Below are 26,293 nucleotides of genomic sequence, written 5' to 3'. Positions count from 1 at the left end.
ACATAGGATTATACGTGCGAAATGCTTTGTGCGTATATGCAGTCACTATATAGGGGTGTATTCACAAAACCGTCTGTTGGTGATAATCATTTGCCATTTGCTGACCACGTTCCACAGTTCATTATCGCGATTGGCCCGGGCCTGTTATTACGAATTTTTCTAGCGTATACCGAACAGCTTTGTGAATACCGGCCCCTGGCCAGAATACGGCTCCGGGGTCCCGGGGACTTGGGCAAGAGGCCAGAACAGAAGCCCAACAATAGTGATAGCGTATTAATAGTGAGCGCGAACGACCAATGACAGACAGTTTGAATATATACGAACAAACGAAAAAGCTTTGTCAATTTGGCCCCGTATGTAAGATGACCTAGAGAAACAAAATTTTTAATGCCAAGAAAGCAGAAAGATCGACGGGAGGATCTTCGTCTCTGGCCTGCTATGCTATATAATACGTATTGGGGGGAAAAAAAGAAGGAAATGGAACAGAAGAGAGAAGCAGCAATAGTGTACAATAAATTGTGAGCTCGCGCGATATGCACGTAGTCTCAGCATGTCACAATGTGCAGGCTGCCATGCAATGCTGGATGGAACCTGGAGGTGGGGCCGCTTCCCGCGTTAAGTGTGTCAGGGGCGCTCTTGCGCGCACTGCACGTATACGGCATCCTGTATTTTTCGTTTCGCAGTGCTATGGATTTCTGTCGAGAGCAGCATTGTCTGCCTTGTGTTCGGCTGCAGGGTTCATTTAGATCGCTCTCCAAGTGCGTAGAGCGATCAACGTGCCCCCGAAATTGACCTCCGGGCCCGCTCGATTCCCTGGTCAAATCCAACGACAGTGAAAGACATCGACACGTGCAAAGAGCAAATAGCTGAGCACTAGAAGAACACCCGGGAAAACTGCACTATCTTATTCCAGCCTCACCCTCCACTCAACAAGAAACAAGCACATGTCCTTCGCAAAGTTAAAAACTATAATACTGTCCTCGGTCACCCCACTAATGCTCTTCAACTTCTGATGGCGTATAGCACAGCTCACTTTGCCAACTGTCCGGAGATAAGGGCAGATGCAGAACACACACTTTATGCTCATGTTACACTGTCATTACCTCTCCTTACTTCCCTTGCCCTACCCCTCCTTATTGGAGTGCTTGGCTTCACTCGTGCTCGGTGGATCAACAACGGGCCTTAGCGAAGCAGGTGCTCTTCCTTACTGGGTCATAGCGCTGGCCTTACACAAAGTCTCTCTCTCTCTCTTCCTTTCTTTCTTTTTTAAACAGCGAAGCTGTTAAGAGGAAGCTTTAGGTCGGGTGCTCCTATGTAAATACGTGTAAAAGGAGAATTCGTTTTTCTCGGCAACTACTGCACCAAACTTGAAGAGGTTTGTCGCATTTAAGAGAAAAACTTCAAATCTGGTGACTGTCGGGCTCGAATATTTTATTTAGGTTGTCAATCTTTATTAAATATAGTGAAAAACCGAAAAGTTTGAGAAACCGAAACTATCAAGTTTACAGCTCTATAACTCAGCAATGAAAATTAATATTACAATTCTGTGAATTCGCCTAATATTATATGTAAAGTGGGCAGAATCGATATGTTATACATTAGTCTAAAGGCATTTAGTAATGTGGAAATACAGCTTTTGCAGAATCCTTGTGCACAACGTAACAAATTCACGTAAGATATAAATTGACATATCGAAGTTGTCCACTTTTAATGATCTAATGGATGCCGTTTACAGAACTGCGATATCTGTTCTTGATGCAGAGCAATAGGTTTGTAAATTTCGTGCTTCTATTCTTTTCAAACTGTCGAATATTTGAAAATATTTTTAACGGAATTCAGGCGCTAAATCGAAATTCCGCTTCCAACAGTCACTAGAATTTAACTATCTCTCTCAAGTTCAACGAATTTCATTAAAATCGGTCCAGGGGTTATCTCAGAAAAGCGTTTTAGCGTTTCACATGTATTTGAATAGGCCGCGCTGGAGTTGGGCCTCAGCCTAAAGGTTCCTATTATTCATCACGACTGGCTCCGACGTCGTCGTCTTCCACAGCTGACTCGCTGGCGCCCCTCTGCGCTACCGCGCGAACACGCTCGTGCCAGTGTTCCCGCGTTCGTCGTCGTCATAATTAATTAAGAAACACAAGGACGTAACAAATTTTACAGCGATATTTTTTCTTTTTTTTTTTTGTTAAGTCCTAGTTCGGTCATGTCTGTGTGTAGACACAAAACTCCCCATAGGTGGGCCGATCCCCAAGATAGCGTAATACCGGGCCGATCCACGGCAGAGGTTCGCCGCTCGTGCTATCGGCGTCACCGCCGCTTCGCCTGGTGGCGTCGGCAGCGTCGGGAGCATAACTGGCTCGAAGCTTCGACCGCGACTTCGAAATCGAATTTTCGCTGTCGTCACGTGGTTTCGCCTTTGTCACACGCTTTTTATCCTCCGAGAGAGCGGGGAGCGGGGACTAGCAGATGTTTTCAGCTCCGACGAAAGAGGCTCTGTCGCCCGAACCAGACGACGTGACATTTACCTTGCGACGCGTCCACGCTTGTCGGGCGCAGGTCGACGGCGGCGGTCCGCCCCCGTCTCTGCGCGGCGGCGGCGGCCAGGCTTCGTCGGACGAGTCCCGCTGCACGTCGGGCGGCTCGCGGCGCGGTTCCTCGCCGGGCCTCACGTGCGTCGTGTGCGGCGACACGTCGAGCGGCAAGCACTACGGCATCCTCGCCTGCAACGGGTGCAGCGGCTTCTTCAAGCGAAGCGTCCGCAGGAAGCTCATCTACAGGCAAGCTGCAGCCAAGTTATATAGTCTGGCATCCGTGAAAGTATTGAAGTCAATGATAGGCTGTACGGTTTTGACAAGTTTACTGGTGATGATAGCAAGTTGCCTTTACTGCGATAACAATTATACGGGCACTCGAGGCCGTCGTGATGTCACGGTATCAGCGGCGCGTGCGAGTCGCGCGCGCAGCTACAGAATGGTTACAGTTATAGGTTACGGGATGTCTCCCAAGACGCGAACGGCGCCCAGTGCGTTAATTTAGCCGCAAAAGCGGCCTATAGCCAAGTGAACTCACCGTCACGTTCCGCTCAATTGGCTCTGCACGGGGCCGTGTGCTGCCTTCCGCTGCTGCCGTACAGGAGCTGTGCACAGGCAACGCACAAGCGTTTCTGCCGATTACTTGTGCGCATGTCCACACCGTGGTGCGCGCGCAGTGGTCTGAGCGTAACGGACGGCAAACGTCGAGCCAACCTTGGTCAAGCTGAAGATTTATCTAATCGCGTCAGTGGGCCGATCGCTTTTCTTTTTCTTTTTGATCGTAGCGGTATATACGACTTCCCTTCTTGTTTGTTACCATATATGTGGGGAGGAAAAGAAAGAGAGTTCAGTTCTAAGAAACACGTACAGATAAATGTGCATCAGCAGTTGTGATATCTTGGAGGAAACTATCTACGCAGGAGGCTGCATACCGAATGCTCGACAGACGTAATGCAAGGATTCCTTTCGATCGGTTCTATTTATTTCTTATCAGTTGACCGGCCGACGCCTGTGATTGCGTGGGCTGAGCGCCGCTCGGATCACTGACGAAGCGCGGAAGGAATAGCATTGCGATAGAATCATTATGTAATGATAACCTAATAACAAATCGTTCTTTATCATATATTAGGATCTGTTTTTCAGCAATAAATTGATAGCGGTAACGTACCAAATGCCTGGAAAATTGTGCATATTATTCCTTTATTTAAATCAGGTGATCCCTCTGTTCTTTCTAGTTACCGGCCAACCTCGCTAACAAGCATACTATGTAAACTTCTTGGGCACTTCTGCAATCTGCAATAATCTGCAATTATGAAATATCTAACAACTAATAACTTCTTACGAAATCAGCATTGTTTCCAGCGAGGCCGTTCTTGCAAAACTCAATTATTTGAACTAATTAATAACCGATATTCATGAAGCAATTCATAATAATATAGATCTCGATGCTATATTTTTTTTTTTATTTTGCGAAAGCGCTCTATAAGGTCCCCCATAACCGTCTAAGTATGAAACTTACCACCCTAAACATTAACACTAAGATTTCTAAATGAATTGCTAGTCTTTGTCCAATCGTTATCAGTCTGTCTTTGTTAATAATGTTTTATCCTCACCAATAAAGGTAAAATCAGGCGTTCCACAAGGCACTGTGTTGGGGCCAATCTTATTTCTAATTTATATTAACGATATTAGTAACCACTTGTCGTCCCCAATCAGACCATTCGCAGACTATTGCGCAGTATACAGGCAGATTACTAATAGTGGCGATGTAAGTGCATTGCAATCTGACATCAGTCAAATAGTGCACTGGTGCCAACAACGGCAGATGGAAATAAATGCCTCAGAAAGGAAGTACATCAAATTTACAAGATCTGACGACCCGGAGCCGCACTCTTACATAATCCACAATGTGGCGGTCGATATTGTATCTACAATAAAATACTTAGGCATCCATCTTCTAATCTCTCTCGGAACGTGCACGTTGATGCAGTAACCAATAAGGCTTCAAAAGCACTAGGATTAAGTAAACGCAACTTGCACTCTGCCAACCCTTCGACTCAACTTCTTGCATAGATAACCTTAGGTAGCTCGAAATTAGGATACACCGCTTTTATTTGGAACCCTAGTCAATCATACCTAATCAACTGACTCGAAGTCATTCAATATAAAGCAGCCCACTTTATCAAAGGAAAATATCCACGCTTCCATTGTGTGACATCTATCAAAGCCTCATGGAAGTTATACCCGCACTAGAAAAGCGAAGGCTTACCGCGCTCTCTCGCCCTTTCGCAGACATTATTTCAGGGATTCGCCGTTTATGCATTCGCAAATCAGGCCAGCCCATCTCATTTTTCTGCGCTTGCATCACGCATATAAAACACAGCCCTCGTTTCGCGCACTAACTTGCATGGTAACTCACCAAGGTTTCTTGCAATTTATCATTGGAACAAGCTGCCAAGCGATGTTGTAACTGTGTGCGATCTCGACTAATGTGTTAATGCACTGAAGCATCTGTTCAACGTCGAGTTGTAATTTAGCTATATTATCCGATGCCTTGGTTTCATAATGTGCATAATGTCACGTCGCACGACACCGTCTAACACTTGCGTTAAGATATATATTGTACTTTGTAGTATATTGCATTGTATTGTATCTTCATGTTGCACGCGAACCTGTGCTTCTTTATTTTTAGTTTGTGAACGCAACCCCTATATATTAAACCCGTTCGGTCTGACTAGGCACACGGAGAGAATACAGAAAGAGAAAGGGGCATTAGGGAAGTTAATCGGAATGAACGTCCTATTCTGAGAGCGAGACAGAAGGTTCAACGAGAGCAATGTCGGACAGGTTGGCCGCTGGAACACGCCTCTGGCCGGATACTCCGCACTGGGATAAAACGGAAATGGTTAAACATAAAGAAAGTAGAAGGCGAGGATGATGATGAAAGAGATGGAGAAAGAAAAACGAAGGAAAGGCAGCGAGGTCAACGAGGAAAAAGTGCGGTTTGTTACGTTGCACGGGAAGAAAGGCAAAAATAGATATTTAAAGAAGTATATTAAGGGAAAAAGGTGAATAGCGAAACGGAAATCGGCAGAAAAAATGAAAAAAAAAAGAAATAATAATGCACGGAGCAAGCGCCTGCTTTCCGTTGCCGCATACTTTCGTAGTGTGTCTGACAGTGCATGCACAAGATGCGAACGTATACACATATCATCACAAGCACACTATCCAAACATGTGATGTGTATGCACGCAACTAAATGAAAGCGTGCATATTCACAAAATATCCGCACGGTGTTCCACAAACGCTTCACGGCCTCGCTCATAAAGTTTGAGAGTAAACGTGTCCCGCAGGGGGAAAGGGACAACACTCGGAAATGGAGCCGAATCTCCGCGCCATGCATAAACGTAAAGCAGTTGCCATTACTAGCCTTGGTTTTGTAGAGGGCGTGCGTACAGGCGTCTATCCCGTAAGACCCGGCGCATGACTCCGCGCGTGTGAAACGCAGGTGCCAGGCCGGCACCGGTAGGTGCCTGGTGGACAAGGCGCACCGGAACCAGTGCCAGGCGTGCCGCCTCAAGAAGTGCCTCCAGATGGGCATGAACAAGGACGGTGAGCATGCATATACCTTGAAAAAGCTGTGAACCCAAACCCGCCCTTCCCCAAATATATAAAAGAGAAAAGCAAATGCGCACTTTAGACAATACAACTCTCGCCTGCATGTCGATCTCTAATTTGCTTGCTGTATATAACTGTATAGTTCGCGCATTAGGCACTGTAAATTATAATTAGTGATCATACACGGAGCGCCGTTTGAAAGAAAACTGAACGTCTGTGTACGTCCCTTTACTTTTCGTACTGTGCAAACAGCAAGCTGACAAACACCGGCTGAACGCTTTGTTTGTGCCGGTTACTGCCACTTGAACGCTTGCACCGCATCCAACCCGGCACCCACTTCGCTTCGCTGGACCACACGTGCACGCCGGCTGCCGCAGCGTTGACAGAAGAGCGTTTGCAGAGCGCTTTATGACACACTCAGCAGCGCGGTCGAGGGTTAGCGCAGTCGCGTTTAACGAGGTTAGAGGTCGATGGGGCCCGAGCGCCCGCCCCTTCTTTCGAAAGGGTGCGCGAGTGCAGAACGCGGGAGTGGGGATGGCGAGCAGGGGGTGGCTGATTCGAGGGGCCCGGTGCACTGATTGGATTCACGCCACCGGTCACGATCGGCGATGGAGCACGTGAGGAAGGGTTCGGTGGCGTCTGGCGGCAAGGCGGCAAGGAGAGAGAGAGTGTGTGTGAGCGGGTGCCGAGGCTTTTAAGGTGAGTTAGTCGAGGACTTATTGACGCCGTTGCGGACCCTGTGCTGCCCTGAAACGCCGAGTGTACGCGGCAGGCGCCGCCCTGAGAGAGTAGGGGAGTGTACAAACGGGGGGTGTGGAAGTATAGAGTGTCTAATTCGATCCCACCACAAGTGGTATATAGTGAGTTCCTGATCTCGTTTCGCCCCTCAAATTTCCCCTCGCGCACGGCCCAGCCGAGTGCGGCGACCCTCGCGACGACGAGTGATTGCGGAATGATTGTGAGTGTATATATGTGGAGCGTTGAAACAAGTTGCCTGCCTGTGCGTGCATGCGTGTGTGTCACATTGCGGCGTCACAATGTTCTACGAATAGCGTGGCAAGAATCTGCAGTTTATCCCTAGCAACTCACTTTTACCTACCGTGTAAGGCGTTAATGGGACAACAGCAATTTTTAAATTAATCTTTTAGGCCTCATGACAAGGCGCGGCGCGCCACAGCTTCGCACGGCAAATTTTTAATTTGTGCTCGATGCAGGGCCTGTTCCCTAAAGCTGAAATTTAATTAGGTCTTTCCCCCTACTTTGCATAGACGGCTGTCTGCATGACCGAGTTAACTATGGATAGGCCGATATTCTGCGGAGACATGCAGTGCTAATAAAGCTGGTGACTCGACGGGCCGATCCTTATGTACCTGTGCGCAATATGTGTCTTCGCAAGGGCTTTAATGCGGTCTGTAACACGGGCCAATCCCAGAGGCAATGCCACTTCACAGAAAACGCACGCCTCACGAGATTTAACGAACGCACCTGACCAATAAGTGTCTTCCCTGTAGCGTATCTCAGCAGACCTATACCGGGACGCTATTCCTTAACTTCGACAGTCATCCCCCGAAGGTACCACCCCGAGTTCCTTGTTATCATCAATTATTTATAAATTGGGAAGAAATAGCCGTCCCCCTGTTATGCGGAGGAAAAGGCTTCTTCAATTGATTTTCATTTCGATAGGGAAATCAGAAACAAAAAAAAAAGGGGGGGGGGCGGGGCAGCCAACAGCATATGTACACCCGTGAGCAATAGTATACGGACCTGGGATCGCGCAATAAAACTCATTTTCTGTAAATGCAACTTGAAATTAAAGACTGCAGTCCAAACTTGGCATTACAAGTTTTCTAGCGCACTGGTCAGTTTCCGCTTATGCGTGTTAATTACGAAGAAATTCTGTTTTTTCGGCGACCCTGTGGTCCGTATACTTTTGCTCACGGGGCGTACGTACGGCGCAATCAGCGACACCCTCTCGGCACAAGGCTGACAGCAGGCCCCTCTCGCTCTCCTCTCGTCAAGCAGCGGTGCAGAACGAGCGCCAGCCGCGCAACACGGCCACCATCCGGCCCGAGTCGCTGGCCGACTCGGAGCGGCTGCTGCGCGAGGGCGCCGCCGTGGGCGTGTTCCCGCACGCGCCCAGCGCCGCGGCCGCCGCCGCAGCCGCCGCAGCCGCGGCCGCGCGCTACCTGGCGCTGGACAGGGCCGCCTCCCAGCAGCAGCAGCAGCAGTCGCGCGAGCTGCAGCACCACCGGCCCGCCAAGTACGAGCGCCGGGACGACGCGCCCACCAAGGAAGGTGAGCGGCACCGCGCGAGCATGCACGGCCTCCGAGAACGGGCGGCGCGCGGTCGGGATCGCGCACCCGCGACCTCAGAGGACACGCCGTCGTCTAAGGCTTTCACCGCGATCAAGCGCTCGCGGACGAAGAAAATTCAGTTTCGAGCTTCTAACTGCTGTCGCAGTGATAAGTAATACATTAGGTGACCTGAAGCCAGCCTTGGCTTCTGAGCACGTATACACCCGCGCTATACGTATTCTCAAGCTACCAATGTCTCTGTCAACTTTGTGCCCCGATATGTTCAACGAAATATATGAATACATACAATGCAAAGCTATTTACGTACTTCATGCATAGTACACCATATACAAAGCGTTAGTTATGTGTTATCCGCTCAGAACTTCGCCTGCCAACTGGGCTGCACCGTCGCGGAACAGCTTTGATGGGTCGTGTGTGGTTGGGCGTCGCTTTTACTTACGCTTTCGTCATCCGATTGCATGCCGTTCTAGCGGGTGTGACGAAGTTATAGAACGCATTCTGTGGCGCTATCTATACACTTCAACTGTGAACGATATGCTCTGCATACCATAGCCTCAGCCGCTTAAACGACAAACCATTCTCGGAAGTAAAAGATGTGGGCCCGTATTGCCAAAACGTTCTGATGCTAGGATGGTTCGTATAAGAGAAAATACGAGCCAGTACTCGTGCTTAACATACTCTTAGAGAGTGCGGCCGGCCAGTGACAAGGTGTACTTAGGAAAGAAAAGCTTTGCGAATTACGGCTCCGAGGCCGCATTCACAAAGCTTTTCTTTCATAAGTGATACTTGCCATCTTTGATTTTACCACGAGGGGACGGAAAATTCAGTATGTGGCATCAAGACGCCAACCTGCCGCACACGATATCTCCGTCTCCGTGTTTAGGCAAAGAAAAACGGTTTTGCCGTAAGACACATGAGAAGACGGTTACTTGTCGAAGTAATTTTTGTGAAACCGGGTCCAGGGCTTTTCCCATTGCCGGCAGCCTTCGTCAATTGTGTTCAGCATCACGATTGGCTGGAATTTGTTCCTACGAAAAATTCTACCGTAAGAGCTTTTCGTGAATGCACGCGCTAGTCTGTATCCGACGCGCACCTCAGTGCGGTCTGTCCGAAGGCAATCGATGCGTACTAGAAGCACTGTGATTACACGCTTGACCCATACAACGGCCTAAGCCAAACGTATACTGAGAGGTGTGCTTGTTACAACTTTGACGAACTTGAAGGGATCTTGTAGATTTTGATCCGGCATTGGGCTATACCTGAGAGTCTTAAGTGCAAGGACTAATTTTCATTCAACACAAAGTTATCATTTAGCATATTAACGTTTTTTTTTTTTTCTCAGACTCTTCTTTTTTTTTCAATTGAGGTCGTACAGCGACCGTAGAAACCGGATGAACCTCCGTTATACAGCTGCGCTGGCCGCGGCGAAATTCGAACTTGCTGGAAATTCTTCACAACGGTGAAGCAAGCACTGAATAAAAACATCAGCTTATGTCGGCGTATAACATACAATTTTCTACTGTAATTAATTTCACGGCCCATGCCTAGGCAATATGTCTTATAGATATGCGTCGTAGTCTGTTTGCTACAAGTTTACAGTTCTTGTAACATATGTCTACACTTACATATGACGATACGTTTTTGTACGACAGCTACTCCGTATAATATAAATCGCCTAATCACTGTTTATTTTCAGTGTGTGCAATTATTTGACGCATCCAATAGCATCACCAGCGAATGTATATAGGTTTCCTTTCTGTGCTATAAGAGGGCACAGAGATTAGGGTAAAGCTAAGCTATAGGTTGGTGAATTGCGTCCCTGGAATACTAGATATGGGTTATAGTTAGACCATCAGCAGAAGTATGTAAGGCAGAAATAGTGTAAAATCGTGAGGCTGGTGGAGACACGAGCTTGAAATCACAGCACCAATTTAACGTGACGTCATAGATATTGACAGCGTACACCGGCTCGAGGCTATAGTTGATTGTCAATTAATAAAAAAATACTCATTACATTCAATATGCAGACTTGACATAAATTTGCAAACTCTTGGGCGAATTTCCTGGACTAAGCACTGACCTCACACACATTTAAAAAAAACTGGTGCCGTATATGACATCCCTATGATGTCATCGAAATTTTACTGCCACAGAAATGGAAATGCAGTTTTTCTAAAAACACTGTAAGCCGACTTTGTGTTTCTCTAAACTTAACTTCGGCGCATCCCACTGTGTTAACGCGCGCCGGCCTCGGCAACCACATTTCTTCGGGGGAGGCGTGCAAAAACAATCGTGTATCGTGCATTGGGAGCGCGTTTAAAAGCTCTTGAAATGCGGAGTCCCTCATAGTCTTTGTTTTACTTCCGGACACTAAGTACATAATCTTATTTTGTACTGTTTAATACGCAGTGTTGTTACGTACACCGCAAACAATACCAATAAACAAGGCATGTACGAAATGAATGGGATCGATCGCCACGGTCGCAGAGGACACCTCCGAGTCGGGTGGCTGCCGGGACGACATCGGCAACGGCGGCGGGCTCGGCGACGCGTCGCTGACCACGGCGACCAGCCGGCGTTCTCCGGTGGGGCTGCTGCCCCCGCCCCTGCTGTGCCAGCAGCAGACGCAGCAGCCCATGCCGGGCTACGGCGAGTTTCCCCTGTACCCGGTGGCCCAGGAGAGCGTGTACGAAACGTCGGCGCGCCTCCTCTTTATGGCGGTCAAGTGGGCCAAGAACCTGCCGTCCTTCTCCAACCTGCCCTTCAGAGACCAGGTACGCGCACGCACGCACGCACGCACGCACGCACGCACGCACGCACGCACGCACGCACGCACGCACGCACGCACGCACGCACGCACGCACGCACGCACGCACGCACGCACGCACGCACGCACACACACACACACACACACACACACACACACACACACACACACACACACACACACACACACACACACACACACACACACACACACACACACACACACACACACACACACACACACACACACACACACACACACACACACACACACACACACACACACACACACACACACACACACACACACACACACACACACACACACACACACACACACACACACACACACACACACACACACACACACACACACATTCATTCATTCATTCATTCAATATACCATACAGGCCTGAAAAGGGCATTTGGTAAGGGGGGCTCCACAATATGTAACAAGGTTTAAACAGCTTACACTTATATAAATAATTATATGAATAGAACACTGCAACAGTTATCTAAATAATTATTACAGAGAGCATTGTTAATAATGAACAACAAGTGCATTGAAGATCAAACACGCAAAGTAATAAAGTGCTATATACAAAGAAGGGTTACAAAAACGTATCAATTCTAAACAGCATACAGTTATACAAATAATAATAAAAAAACAAGAACATTGGTAAATATTGCACAAAAAAAAACGTCTTCGCTAGTACTGACAAGCACGAGAATTACTGTAAGCACTGAAAGTTCTTTTGTAACGCATAAAAGCACGACGAGAAACAAATGCAGATAAATCGCTAATTAAAGAAATGCGTTATTATGTTCAGCTACCATGACATCGGGAAGGTCATTCCACAAGTGAATGATGCGTGGAAGCGCCGATGAGGTATTAAAGGTGTCTGTTTTGCCATAGATGTGCGTGAAGGAAAGATGAATATGTAATCTTCGTGACGCGAATGAAGAGACTTGCAAAGTTATCGGTAATGGCCTCGATTCGTGCACGTACTTATGAAACAAGGATAGGAGGGCTATATCGCGAGGGATGTTCAAAGGAGAAATAGATAAGTTGTTTTTAATTTGAGTCATGCTTGCTTTGGGGTTCTAATTTTGTGAAGTAAATCTAGTGGCCCTATCTTTAATTGATTCTAGCACATTAATTAAATAAGTGTAATGAGGGGACCATACTTCAGAGGCAAATTGAAGTTGGGGGCGTACAAATGTTAGACAGGCCAGGGCACGTACATCAGTCGGCGTCTTTCTCGGGTTCCGGCATAAATAGCCCAAGGACCGCGAGGCGTTGCAGCAGAAATTAGCGATATACGTAAACCAAGAAAGGTTCGATGTTAAGGTTTCGCGTAGATATTTGAAAGAATAACCATTATACACGGCTTTGTCATTAATATAGCAACAAAAGTCTGAGTTTGAATGTTTGCAAGTGAATGGCATTATTTACATGTATTAGTATTTAGCGACATTAACCAAGAGCCACACCAATTGCTAATAAGATCAAGGTCAATTTGAATTATTTCGTGGTCATTAGTATTAGTAATCGCTCGGTAAAGGATACAATCGTCAGCTAAAATTCACACATGTTAAGACGTGTTATTCGGTAAGTCGTTAATGTGTATCAGAAGAAGTGTAGCGGACTTAGCACATGCACAGCCCTGCGGCACACCAGAAGAAACGTAAGAAAGGGAGGAGCAAAAGTAATTGACAACGGTGAACTGCTGCCGGCTGATAAGGATGTTTCTGATCCTTGATAGCGTTAGCGAGTATATGCACAAGGGAGATAGCTTAGAATTTAGTCGACAGTGAGCAACAAGATCAAAGGTTTCTGAAAAAATAAAAAACAAAAATGCAGTCGGTTTGCTGGTTTTGATCTAAGTTATAATGTAGGTCAGTTGTGAACTCGAAAAATTGTTTCGCACGATAATTCTTTCCTAAATCCATGTTGGTTTGAAAAGACAAAGTTGTTTTGCTCAAAATGATCATAAATATGGGAGGCGATGATATGCTCAAGCATATTACAGCAGACGGATGTTAATGAGATGGGTCTGAAATTATTAGGTGAATTTCTATTGCCACTTTTTAACATGGGAAAGACCTTCGCGATTTTCCAGACATGTAGAAGCTGTCCTGTGGATAATGATTGCCAAAAGATGTGATATAGTACTTTAGCCGAGGCTGGTGATCGTATATTTTAGTATCTTTGCGTTAATCTCGTCAACGCCTGCTGATGTGGACAGTTTCATATTAGTTATAATAGACGCGATGCCGTCGACAGTGATGTTAATGGGCTGCCCATAAAGGTATACTCAAGATCAGCTACTTCAGGCACGTTTGAATGGTCTTACTTGACGTAAATTGATGAAAAGTATGCATTGAAGATGTTAAGACGATCATGTTCTGGAATGGGAATGTGATCGTCATTTTGCAAGGTGATGTTGTTATGGTGTCGTTCCGGACACACTTGTTCCCAAAACTTTTTTGTGTTAGTTATGAACAGTTACGGTAGATCGTGAGAAAAATACTTATCCCGGGCAGCGCGTATCGCAGAGCAGTAGCTTTCTAAAAAAACCCTGTATTTTGTCCAGTACGTGGCAGCGCGCGCGCTTTGCGGCCGCGTGCAATATTTTTTTTTCTCGGTCGGTTTAGTGAATGAGTGAACCGCGGATTGTTTTTATCATTTGTTATTTTAATTAGTGGAATACGTAGACTTACTAATGAAGCTAAATAATATATATAATATAACCACTGAATACTCAGCGACCACGTGTTATCACAGTTATAAACAGGGATAAGGTGCCTCAGAAAGGCTGGCCTTTAGTTTCAATAGGTGGGCCTATGAACATGTAATTTCTATAACACAGTGTGCTACTCCATCTGTCGGCCCCCTTATTCGTGATTTTGCAAAAAAACACGCAAAAAGATGCCTTGAGCGGCCAGTCGCGCGGCAATTTTGCGTGCATTTGTGATCTTCTTTTACGCTCGGAAAAACACCTTTGTGTATAGCAAGTATTGAGCGACAATTAGCTGTATCGGGAGATTTTAATTGTCTCTACAATTCTCTCATTGACACTATTCATCTAATTATAGTATTAGAGAACTTGATTAGTTAATTCGGACTAATTATCTTAACTGGCGGAATGAAAAAAAATATATAGTTTGAGTATCTCCAAGCGACGGCAAACAACATTACATTGGTTCTGTCCAGCTACGTGGCATTCGCATATTCTTAAACATTGGCCAAAGTTAGCTGGGACACCCTGTATACGCCAAGCTCGCTACCTTCGCACAGTGTCAGCAGCGCTTTCAGTCGTCTACTTCAACGTACGCAATCTCGAGGAGGTGACAATATAGAAGCGCCTTCAAGATCAGCGACACCGCGACGAATGTTTTCCTCCGGACGTGTGGGCCACTCTGAAAAGCTCCATTGTCGCTACACGGGCTGATACCGCATTCTTCGAGAAGTGACTGACGTCAGGTACGAGATTGTGTCCGGCAGTCCCACTAAATTTTCCGTTCCATTGTACAGCGACGTCGTCCGCCCATAAGCGGTCTCTGGCTAATATGAGGTCGACGACGTGCCTTGCTTGGTCTTGGCTGGCTTCCATGTTGGCCAGTGCTACGGTGACATTGTTACGTAGAAGCACAGTAGGGAAACTAGGGTGACTGCCCGAGTAGGGCAGGATATGGTGACTGCCCGAGAAAATAGTCCCCGAGTAAAACCTACCTTTGCTCGTGGAAGGAGCACCGTTGCTGATGACCGCTGCGGGACGCGTTCATCGCGAAAATCCGCTGTGAGTTTCTTATCGTTTCTTAAAGTCTAGACCTTGATAATGTTGTTTTTGCGAGCATCCTCGGGAGTGTCTACGTACGGAATAGCCAACCTTTTACCAAACACAGGGGGAAAGAAAGGTCAACTTTCTTAAAGCTGTCCTTTTGGAGCCAAATGTCATGGTACGTACGAGCCTATATGCCGAGTTATTGACACAGGAAGGCGACATGTATGCTCCTTTCGGACGCCGCTTCCAAGTAACTGTTGCGCATGGATTTCGGGCAGCCGCGATGACAGCATCGCGCCCTCTCGTCCTGCGCAGGTGATCATCTTGGAGGAGACGTGGTCCGAGTTGTTTCTGCTGTGCGCCATCCAGTGGTGCCTGCCCCTGGAGGCAAGCCCACTGTTCAGCCCAGCCGAGCACGCCGCGCTCGCACTGCACAACAACGGAACCCCGGGTGGAGGTGGCGGCCAGCAAGGGCAACAGGGCGCAGCACAGAACCCCAACTCCAAGGTGGCTCCGCTGACCGATGTGCGCATCCTGCAGGAAGTGCTGGCGCGCTTCCGGGCCATCGGCGTCGACCCCGCTGAGTTCGCCTGCCTCAAGGCCATTCTACTCTTCAAAGCCGGTCAGTGTCTATTCCGCGGCTAGGGGTCATCCGTTCGATGTTAACGAAACCCCAGTATTCTTAAACGTATCTCTGTTAGGCATCCCACCACTTTGGTCGCCAGAAACTGGTGGGCAGTGCAGCTCTTCGAGATGATTGATCACTGTCCTTGAATAACGCTTCTCGGTGATTATTGGTCTAAAGTTATGAAATCCCACATTGTTGGTGACCACGTGATCACACTAAATTGTAAGGCTGTGTCTAGAGCATTCCCTGTGCAGGCATCGATTGCAATAGCAAACTAGTCGGCAGGTATGCGAAGTGAGGATAGTATAGTTTTATCACCCGTATAAACTCGTGAACATCCGGTTACTAACTAATTTAACAAGCGTTGTGTTACGCGCGCACGAGCAAACACGAGCACATCTCACTCGATGACCGTGAAACTCGCTATGAGAACGATGGAGTGAAGAAGCGTGACAGCAGCAAGCGAATTCACCTTCGTGCTGCCTCGCTTCAACGCAACTAAGCGGCGAAAACAAAGCGCACACGAAGCTGTGAGCCGTCGGCGTACCTCTACTCTGTACTCAGCGCAGATCGCATTCAATATATGGCCGCGTGGCTGCGTGGCCGAGCGCCCCTTCAAAAAACACAACACTGACATTACCAGCGAACGCATCAGAAGTGAATGAAGCAGAACAAGTCTAAGCATCCCTTTTATTCTATTACAGGACCAACTGAGTTGTCAAGCAGTGAAATATGCCCTGCTATCTGCTGAAAGTACAATTTCGAAGCTGCACCTTTACACAGTGCAGTTGCTGAAAACCGACTTTCAAATAATTGCACGTGTAGCTTGCACCTTGTGAACTATTCTCGCTTTTCTGTATGCCGGATTGTCAGGCCACTCGGAGCGCCAATGAGTACCACTTTATTGACAGCTTAAGCTCTCACTGTTCTCTAGATTCTTTTAAGTATTAATGACAATTTGTGTTCTTGTCCTACATCGTCACCACTCTTGCCGCCTACGCAGACTCCCGAGGCCTGAAGGACGCGCACCAAGTGGAAGCCCTGCAGGACCAGGCGCAGCTCATGCTGCAGCAGCACGTCAAGACGCAGCATCCAACGCATCCTGTCAGGTGAGCTGGGGCTTCGACCACCTGACCTCAGTTACGCAACCAGCGATGACCTTCGCACGCCGGGAGAGTCAAGCATCGCTCCGCTGACGTACGTGTTTACGCTGTGGTCTGTTGATCAGCCGGATAATCAACCGAACAGCTGAATAAGTGAAAAGGAAGGAATGTCGATCCTTAACGCCTTACCACTCAAATTGGGCAGTCGCACTCGCCAGTCTGCGAAGAGAGCTGTGATCCGGATAACACACAATGTGCCCTTTGTGCGTGCATGCAAGCACAGACCCCTGCTGATCTCTTCAGGTCGCAATAAAATTGCTTTAAGATATCGACATTAAGCTGCGGAGCGCGCTCGACCCGAGCGTAATTTCTACCTGCTCGTAGCACGCGATGCTACGATGCTGGTGTTGTTAAATACCACAGGAATTATTAGGACATTGTAGCTTTTAATGTGTCTGCACTCTGCGGCAAGTGTGTGTTCCTTGCATGTCTGTCACGTCATCCTTCACCAAGTTATAGAATGGAGTAGCAAGTCAAGCCACCGTGTGCCTTTGGCGTTCTCAGTAGACACATTGTGAGAAAAGCGCCAAGTGCGGCATGAAGAAATGGTGCAATATGAAATGATGTGGAGAAAGAATGCAGTAAAGTATGCGTCCTTCACAACATCTGGCTTGCACTAACGGGAATACGGCCACCATGTTGGTGTTATAGAACTGTGAGAAGCCGCACCTTAAACACTTCTCGTAGCTGATTTTTTTTAGTTTAGGCAGAGATATTTTTTTGCTCGACATATTTAGTGCGAAAAACCTTTCAGAATCATGATACCAAAAGAAAAAATTTAACTTTACCATCTTTAGCCAAGTTGCTGATATGGTGTCGAATGACGACGCGGTTTCAAATGAACACGTGATGTATTCTTTGAAAAACGTAATACTGAAAAAGTTGGATTTTATTGCCGCCAAACGCTATGTTGACTAGTTTAATGTTCAAACATAGCAATATAATTGTACCAAAGAAAAATAAGTTTATCACAGGTGCAGAGACCTGCTGTTCTAAGTCGCAGTGCACGCGTTGAGTGTGATATTCGTAGGCCAAGCTCCTCGAAGCAACCTCCAGCTTCTTCTTCTCATAGCGAACAGCATGGGCACACGATTTGAGCCTCCTTTGTTATTATTGATGAATAATCTGCATGCAGTTTAATGTCTAATGGGTTTACACCACATGTTCAGCTAAATAATAGCCGAAAAACAACATATATGCCCACTAGGCTTGTATAAAACGCTTCGGGAAACACATGAAAGAAAACGAAATGATTGCTTCCAATCAATATTCCTGGCACATCCCACATACTGGGTGCGTGCCATATTATCAAGGTACCACGACAACAATCTTGAATTTACTACCACTGAGCCCTGATGGCGTCACATTCCTACACCGCAAGATTACCTATTATATGATCCCCGAAGAGCACGTTGCTCAGCTGTTTTTCTCCAGCTGCTATACAACATGTGTTTATTGTACAATAATATTATCGAGCCACATGCCCAAGTTGTATGGCTCTGACGACGTCCTAAAGTAAAACGAAGAGTTTTGATGTTACTATCGATTTTCCTTGTTTGATTTTTCCGTCGAACAATGCTTGTCTAGCCCCATTTGCCCTAAACTTCTCGTACTTGTCTCAAGATCATGCTAGCATCCCATCGAAAGCTTAACTTTTTCCATTTACTTCGTTTCATAATTTGCCAGCGATGTTTTTTTTTTTTTTTTTTTCTGTAATGTCGTCAATTGACATCATCAGGGCCGCACTTGTCGCCTTCACTGCAGTGGTGAGGTGTGAACGGGATCTGAATATGGCGTCTGCGACGTGTCGTGAAGGCTTACCGATAGCGCTACATTCTCACGCACTCGCAAGGACTTTCACTGAAAATCGCCCACTACTCTTGTACGCGCAAGTGCCGTGCGCGAATGAGCTGCCGCAGCTTGTGCGCGGGGTGTAGTGCAAAAACACTGACGCTTCCGCTCGCGCAGATTCGGCCGGCTGCTGCTGATGCTGCCCTCCCTGCGGTACGTGCCGGCGGAACGAGTCGAGGCCCTCTACTTCCAGCGCACCATCGGCAACACGCCCATGGAGAAGCTGCTCTGCGACATGTTCAAGTGCTGATCGCCAAGCACGCCCCACCACCGCGCGACCCCCGTGCGCGGTTATCCGTAGGTGAGTGGCGTCCATGGGCGCTATAAGTAACGGCGCGCTGCTACAGTAATTGCGTTGATTCCGGTATTGAAGAATAGTTGTCATTTGCGGATATCATGCGGTAACGGAAGAAATTTGCAGTTTGTGAAGAAACCCACGTAATGCCGATTTATTTATTTATTTATTTATTTATTTATTTATTTATTTATTTATTTATTTATTTATTTATTGAGTGAGTGAGTGAGTGAGTGAGTGAGTGAGTGAGTGAGTGAGTGAGTGAGTGAGTGAGTGAGTGAGTGAGTGAGTGAGTGAGTGCAGTGAGCGAGCGAGCGAGAACACGCTGAGTAAACAAAACTTCCTATAGTTTGAGCAGTAAGTGAGAGAACACTTAATTTCCTGCGTTGCCCCAGCAGTGGCAGCGCTATCGATTGAATGGTCAGTGAGCGACGTCACTATTGTAATTGCAATCGACAGTTTCTCGTGCTCGTCTTACGCTTCCCTACACTTTTTTTCCATGATTATGTATCAATCTGCTAATTAGAAAGATTTTTGCGGAGCTCATGAAGCCACTATATTAAGCGACGCTCACCTTGTCAAACACGTCGCGCAAACCATGTGATCTCGCCAAAATCGCCACCACCACCTGTTTATATACGTCCGTTACAAGGCTGATGGGCCCCACTGATCGATGCTATTGTGATGCGATAAAAACGTCGCGAGTGAATTATATATCTCAAAATTTGTGTTTCCGGACTGCTTACTTCTTATTGCCCGTTTGAGACATTAGTGGGAGGTATTTTGCTCTGAAGCTCAGCAAGGTTTGCATTCGAGGGGCCGTGGGCTGTTTCGCACTAGCAGCGTTTATAAATTCATGCGACAGAAGCGTATCGTATCAACTTTGAAGCGTATTTCATCTCGTGTAAACGAGGTGATACGCTAGGAAAGCGTATCGCACCTATAATGCGCCAAACAAGGGTAGTTTGAGATGGTGAATGCACATTTCAGCAGTGCATGGTATGTAGCCATAATCGTATCGTATCAAGTAATATGGGAAAGCATTTGCAGCGGGATGTCAACCGGCCGACCAACCGACAGCGGCCGATGCAGAACTGCAGGACATCAAAACAAAAATGGCGGCTTACGAAGCAGGCCTCTCGCGATTTCTTTTCACTCGTGAGCACATTAGGTGCATTGAAAGTGTCGTCATGGTCATTAATGAATGACATTGACATGTACGAGTTACTTGGTTGGCGTCATTAACGTTGTCAAATCCTCTCTGAGGTATTAGGCGCCGAGGCGGCCCTACCATTGGACATGGAAACCACAGAGACACGCGGGAAATGTTTATTATTCTTTTTCAATGCGGTGCGTTACCGCAAAATAAACGTCGCGTAAATCTGTCTATGCGGACAAATGAAAAAGAATGTGAGAAACGTAGCCGTCACCCTGCGGGGTTTCTTTTTTGTGCATTTTACAACATGGCAGCAAAAGCAGGCTTATCGGAAGTGACAGCGCTAACTTTCAAATACGATAGTAGGTGCCATTAGTTTGCTGGATAACCAAATGCGGGTTCATGTAAACGGTGGCGATTACGATACGCTTCTACTGTATCCATGTAAACGCCGCTACTGTATAGGGTTGTAAATCGGTCTATATATTCTTAGATCTATCGAAGGCCTTCGACCGGGTATCCCATCCTAAACTCCTGGGCAAACATTCTCGGATCTGGCAGCATAATAAACTGGATAAAAGCTTATCTTGCAGGTCGACAACAGTACGTAGAAATCGAAAGTCAGCAATCTGATTCGGTAGAGGTGTCATCCGGAGTACCACAAAGAACAGTCTTAGCACCAATTCTTTTTTTACTATACATCAATGACATGGCAGATAACATGAAATCAACGATGCGCATGTTTGCAGATGATTGCATTATATATAGGGAGATTAGGAACCATAATGATCAAGTAACACTAAATCATGAGCTTGCGCAAGTAGCAAATTGGTGTCAGGCATGGCAAATGAAGATTAATTTAGACAAGACTGTTTTTATGAGAGTAAGCCGAAAAAGAACCGCACTAGAATTCACCTACACGATCGAACAGCAAAAATTAAATATAGTCGATGATTATAAATATTTGAGCATTGTCCTATCACCTGATATGAAATGGGACAAACATGTGTCACACATATCTTCTAAGGCATTTACAACACTTTGTTCACTTAAACGCTCTTTAAGCTCTGCCTCACCAGACACTAAGATGCTAGCCTACACCTCATTCGTTCGTCCAATACTAGAATATGGTATTACCTGCTGGTTCCCCCATACCAAACAGTGCATAAAACGCCTAGAAGCAATACAGAGAAAAGCCATCAGATTCATTTATAATAGGTACAACCGTAATAATTCTCCGACAGAACTCCTTGATAAAGCTTGCCTCCCGACTATTTACAAGCGTGCGAAATTCTTACGCCTCAAGTTTCTGTTCCACCTCCTTAACGGGGGGCTACAAATTGTATCTACAATACGTATATGTATCTACAATATGTATCTTTCACTGAACAGCGAAACACTAGAACTGAACATCATAAACATTTAATTGAATGCAGGTTCCACACAGACACATTCAGGTATTTTTTCTTTCCCCAGGCAATCAGAGACTGGAATTCATTGCCTAGTGATATTATAATTTGCTCACCTGATGATTTCCTTCCTATGCTGGAAAAATATGTCTGAGTACGCATCTTGATTTACCAGTATCGCCTGCAGACACCGCATATTGTCTCTAATTGGTTTTGATGTACTTTTTTTGTTGTTTATCTTATGCTTCTGCATTTCTGTTCATTAACCTTTAAGGGCTGACTCAGGAAGGTCACACCCTTTTATTGTATTGCTCAACTACGTCTTCTTGTAAACTACAATATTAACAAGTGTATAAGTTTGTCATTCTTATTTTGATGCAATGTATTTTCCCACGTCCTGCAACAGCCTCCAAATGGAGGCTAACAGTATGTATGAAAATAAAAAATAAATAAATAAATGTATATATATTAGGTAACTTCTCTTCCTTTCTCCCTTTCTTTCTTCAACTACGTAAATGACGTATGTCATGTGTCAACGCGCTCTATGCAGGTTCACGTGAACGTCCAGAGTTCCGGAAGGTAGGCTGCTCCTTCGAGGAAGAAAGACGCGACTACGCCAACTTTCTTGTCCGCGTCTAATCGTTCACCCACGGTCGGCGCAAGGCGTAAACTATAGAACCACGTGGGATCCTGTACAGATCGCCCTTCATCCCCCCTGCGATTGCTACCTAGTCCAACATGGCTGCGGGTGGTTTCACGGACGTACTCGCACAGTACAAACAACAAAGTGCATCCATCGTATTGCTCCCCGCCTTCTTGCGTGGGCCACGTACGCCCCATTCCATGCCCTTACCCTCCCCTCCCCCCCCCCCCCCCCCGCATTCATTTTTCTGGACACCAAGCCACCAAGAAGACAATATGTGCCAAAAAACCTGTTCTTTTGACGGACTCGACGCGTCGGCTGTCACCCGCGAGATTCTTCTTCGCCACTTCCAGCACAGCGTGAATCATTCCATGTAATTCAGTCATGAAAGAAATGACTGATTCAGGACAACCAGTAAGCAGCATGAGCAAAATCGGGAAGAGTGCAACACCAATGCAGCGTCGTGTCGCCAACTCCCTTCGGGCCGACCCATAAGGTTTTGGTGAATAAATGCTCTTAGATGCTATGTAAAAAAGAAAGGACGCCCCTTGTGCCGGCGTTGTTCCAAGAGCATGTGCTGTCTTTGTACTGACACTCGTGCTGCAATAACTGAGACGAACTGCAATATTTGCATTAATCGTTCGTTTCCAATGCTGCCAAAACTGCATAACTGTCTCTTTTACAGTCGGTCGAGCTTAAAAACAAAGAACACGATCAAAATCCCGTTTCAAATGCCGTCGATTGTGTGACTTACATGGCTTGTTCGATTAGAAGCTACAGTGATGCGACACGCAGCTTAAATAAACGAGAAGATGTCCCGTCTCAGAGTTGCCGGTGCGTATTTTGAGACTTGCTGTATGCCACTGTGATTGTGCTTAATTTTCGGCCGACTGTAAACTAAACAATTTGCCGGTGCGCTTCTCGGTGCAGGCGTGTTACTACTTCCTGCTTTGTGTATTATCACCCGACATTTCCCTTGCACGAACCATGACGATAAGTTATGCCATGTTACAGTATTACAGTGTCGCCAATGCATTTTATTCGTTGTTGTCACTTGTTCTTGGTTGATCCTTCACTGCGGCATGGAAAAAGCCTGCTGCGTTCTGTTATAGTGTTCCTCTGAGGAAATAGTGACAGCTCGCTGATTAATCGATTGTGTGTCCGGACATTGGAGATCGCAATCACCGCAAATTAACTTCAGTAAACTCCCATTAAGACGAACCCGGTGAAGTCGAATTTTCGAGTATGAGGAAGAAGTGGGAACATTTGTTTGGTTTCCCATAAGTCCAACGGCAAGAATAATCCGCTTAACACGAGCCACTAATTTGGTTACGCTGAACTTCTGCAGCCATCACTAGCGCCTGCTATGCTCGGCTCAGTGAGGGACCCAGGTCGGCAGACTTGGAGGAGGCGTCTTTGCTATAGTTACACGAAATGCAAATGGTGCTTTGTGGGCATAAACAGCTATATGCCAACGTCGACAGAGACGCGGAAACTAGCAGGGCTGACACCATACAAACAAAATTTTCAGCAGGTCCTCGACGTGCCTCTGCCAACATCCCCTAGACTATAGCTATAAGTCTAGCTTGACTAGGGGATGACTGGGAGATAGGGATAGCGGGAACCAAATGAACAATCAGGCGACGTGCGAGAATGACAGGGTATTGCCTCTGCAGGCTGCGTAACTATGGAAATGACATTACCCTACAGCTACAAGAATCATCGCTGCTAAAATATGATGCATCCCTGAACGCTTCGGTGCATTTTCTGTTCAACATGAGAGCATCAAAATGTTAAAATGTTTTTGAGCAAGTTAAGTGAGATGTCTAATTTTGTAACAGCGCTGGGATTTGCACAACCACGACAGGCAACGATTAATCAATTGTTTAAGCGTGCAATAAGGCAATGCTTTGTATCCCACGAGCCATATGTATACAAACGTTTCTCTACATCTGCGTTATAGAATTAACGATGTTTTATTTACCATTTTTCTCGTGGATATTTAGACACAGCAGTAATAGCAGCTTTTGAGTTTTGTGGATTACTTTTGTTGAGATGAGCTTCTGATGAGACAAATTTTCACGATCCCTTCGAATTCGTCTTAACGGGTCTTAACCATTTCTGCCATTTAACGCTGAAAACACGTGGCACGGTATCTCAGCTTATGTTGCAAACGCACGAAAGGCGTGGAGGCAAAGGAGGGGCGAGCGGTTTTTTTTACCGCCGCGTATATGCCCCCACGGCCACGGCAGCGCTAAGCCAGCGCCGTGCGCCTCGTAATGAAATCTGCAGTATTTCACAAACTTACACCACTTAGACAGCTTTGGAGAAAACGGACTCAAACGGCTTAGCCTGCTCGGAGAGCAGGTTGAGCGGTACACGAGCATGCGCAAAACCAGAACTCTTCATGGTCTCTGCTGTAGGCAGAATGTAGAGCCACTATAGCTTTGGATTTATATCACACAATACTGATACACATATATACGTAAGCAGTGCACCCTCATGTAACATTTCGTTCAAACAAACTGTATTCTACTACGTGAATTTCGCAAAGGTGCCAAAACCTGCACGGTATGTCGCATATCACTATAAGAAAGCTTGATGAGCAAAACGAGAACAAGGTAAAAACGGGAGCCAACGCTTCGACAAGTGGACTTGTCTTTTTCAAGGCGACATATGCTCCCTCTTTTACCTCGTTCTCGTTTTACTCGTCGTCTTGAATTTCCATCTCGCGCCTTCCCAGTGTTTTCTCTATAAGAAAGCTTGAGAGGTTCAAAAGTCGCATCCGAAGGAGATTGTGTCTTATTTATTAAATTGTGGGTAACCTCCTGAAACTGCTCAGTGGATTATGGGGAACGCCGTAATGGAGAGCGCCCCGCTACTTTGTCCACCTGGGGGTTCTTTAACGTGCACCTGGATCTCAGTACACCAGTGATTTCGCATTTCGCCCCCATCCAGATGCAGCCGCCATTTCCGGGAGTCGAATACACGACCTCACGGTCAGCAGTATAGACGTCGTAGAATACCGCGGCGGATAAAGGGGTACGTTGTAGAAAGTTTCCACTAGAGGAAATTCGGCTCTATTTGTTTGCTTAGAGGATTGTAGGTATGTGCCGATACCTTATTTCCAAATTGTGGTAATGCTTCCATGACGACGACACGCAAAGAAATAAATTGCTTTTGGATTTGCGAGTATCCTGTTTCGGCATTTGTGACGTCACACTTGCTCGCTATAGTATCCAGTACACAATTTGAGTGGAGGATGCCAACTTCAACACGTTGGTTAAGAGCGCCGTTCTTGGAAACAGCGGCGCTATCGGAATTCGCATATCATGGCCAGTGACCTCCCGGGGCCACGCATAGCCCATTGAAGCGAGAAGCTGCGTTGTTTGCACGGCCATGGCCTTCACCTCACGTTAAAATCTTGCTGGCTTCCATTAAAGGCACGATCTCTCAAATAAAAGCAAACAACCACGAGAGCATGATGGCACTCGTCACCTCATCTCCACAGCGGTAATGCTTCCTCCACTAACGAAAATGACTCGACCAGAGCGACCTGTGATAAGAGCCGTCATTTAACCAAAATTAGAACGACAGAAAGCTGGGCTAGTTGGTAAGGATTCATTATGCAAAAAAGGTGAGGCGTGCAGACAGGACGCAAGAGAAGTGGAAAACACGTGTTGTCCACTTCTCTTGTATCCTGTCTGCACGCCTCACCCCTTTTTTGCATAACCAGACGACTTGTTCCACGCTCTGCCACTGACAAGTGTAGTTTACTCTCGACTGCTATAGCGACCCAACGGAGCCACACTCGTTTTGCCATTCGACTATGCAAGCTGTCACTGTTACAATAATAAAACTCGACTGAACGTTCTGGGGGCATATAAAAGCTAGTTTCTTAGCAGATTTGCCATTAAGAGCAGCACCACCACGTCTCCATTCCTGCATATCCAGTGGACTTCCCATAATAAATCCACAAGGAAGGATGCCCAACCTTTCCTTTCACTGGTGTTCCTCCACACTATACGAATTGCCGCATATCTTGCGGCTAATACACTAGCACATATTTCAATTCTCTTTGTCGCAGCACCGATCTATAGCTGTCCTCAAAACTCTGGAGTACGCT

At 46.5% G+C, this 26,293-nt stretch overlaps 1 protein-coding gene and 1 long non-coding RNA gene across 4 annotated transcripts in view; one reads left to right on the top strand and one right to left on the bottom strand.

The window, feature by feature from the left end:
* The window catches only part of LOC129387609 (uncharacterized), a 56,556-nt gene extending 53,940 nt beyond the window's left edge, over positions 1–2,616 (bottom strand). For both annotated transcript variants that reach the window (XR_008614771.2, XR_011892796.1), the window contains exon 1: positions 2,529–2,616. This is a non-coding gene — a long non-coding RNA (uncharacterized lncRNA). The remainder of the gene's footprint in view (positions 1–2,528) is intronic.
* Hr51 (photoreceptor-specific nuclear hormone receptor 51) overlaps positions 1–25,360 on the top strand; it is a 65,582-nt gene extending 40,222 nt beyond the window's left edge. Inside the window, exons 3-10 of one of the 2 annotated variants that reach the window (XM_050189005.3) lie at positions 2,560–2,780; positions 6,043–6,146; positions 8,172–8,447; positions 10,956–11,242; positions 15,338–15,644; positions 16,654–16,759; positions 18,782–18,965; positions 22,075–25,360. In XM_050189005.3, coding sequence (XP_050044962.3) covers positions 2,560–2,780; positions 6,043–6,146; positions 8,172–8,447; positions 10,956–11,242; positions 15,338–15,644; positions 16,654–16,759; positions 18,782–18,914 — 1,434 coding nt within the window. In that variant the 3' untranslated portion in view covers positions 18,915–18,965; positions 22,075–25,360. The remainder of the gene's footprint in view (positions 1–2,559; positions 2,781–6,042; positions 6,147–8,171; positions 8,448–10,955; positions 11,243–15,337; positions 15,645–16,653; positions 16,760–18,781; positions 18,966–22,074) is intronic. The other variant, XM_050189006.2, reaches the window with a different exon arrangement.
* The last annotated feature ends 933 nt before the right edge of the window (positions 25,361–26,293 follow it).

This window comes from Dermacentor andersoni, chromosome 2, assembly GCF_023375885.2.
Source record: "Dermacentor andersoni chromosome 2, qqDerAnde1_hic_scaffold, whole genome shotgun sequence".
Lineage (NCBI taxonomy): Eukaryota > Metazoa > Arthropoda > Arachnida > Ixodida > Ixodidae > Dermacentor > Dermacentor andersoni.
The sequence above is the reverse complement of the archived record's forward strand: the minus strand, read 5'-3'. Positions and strand labels throughout refer to the sequence as shown.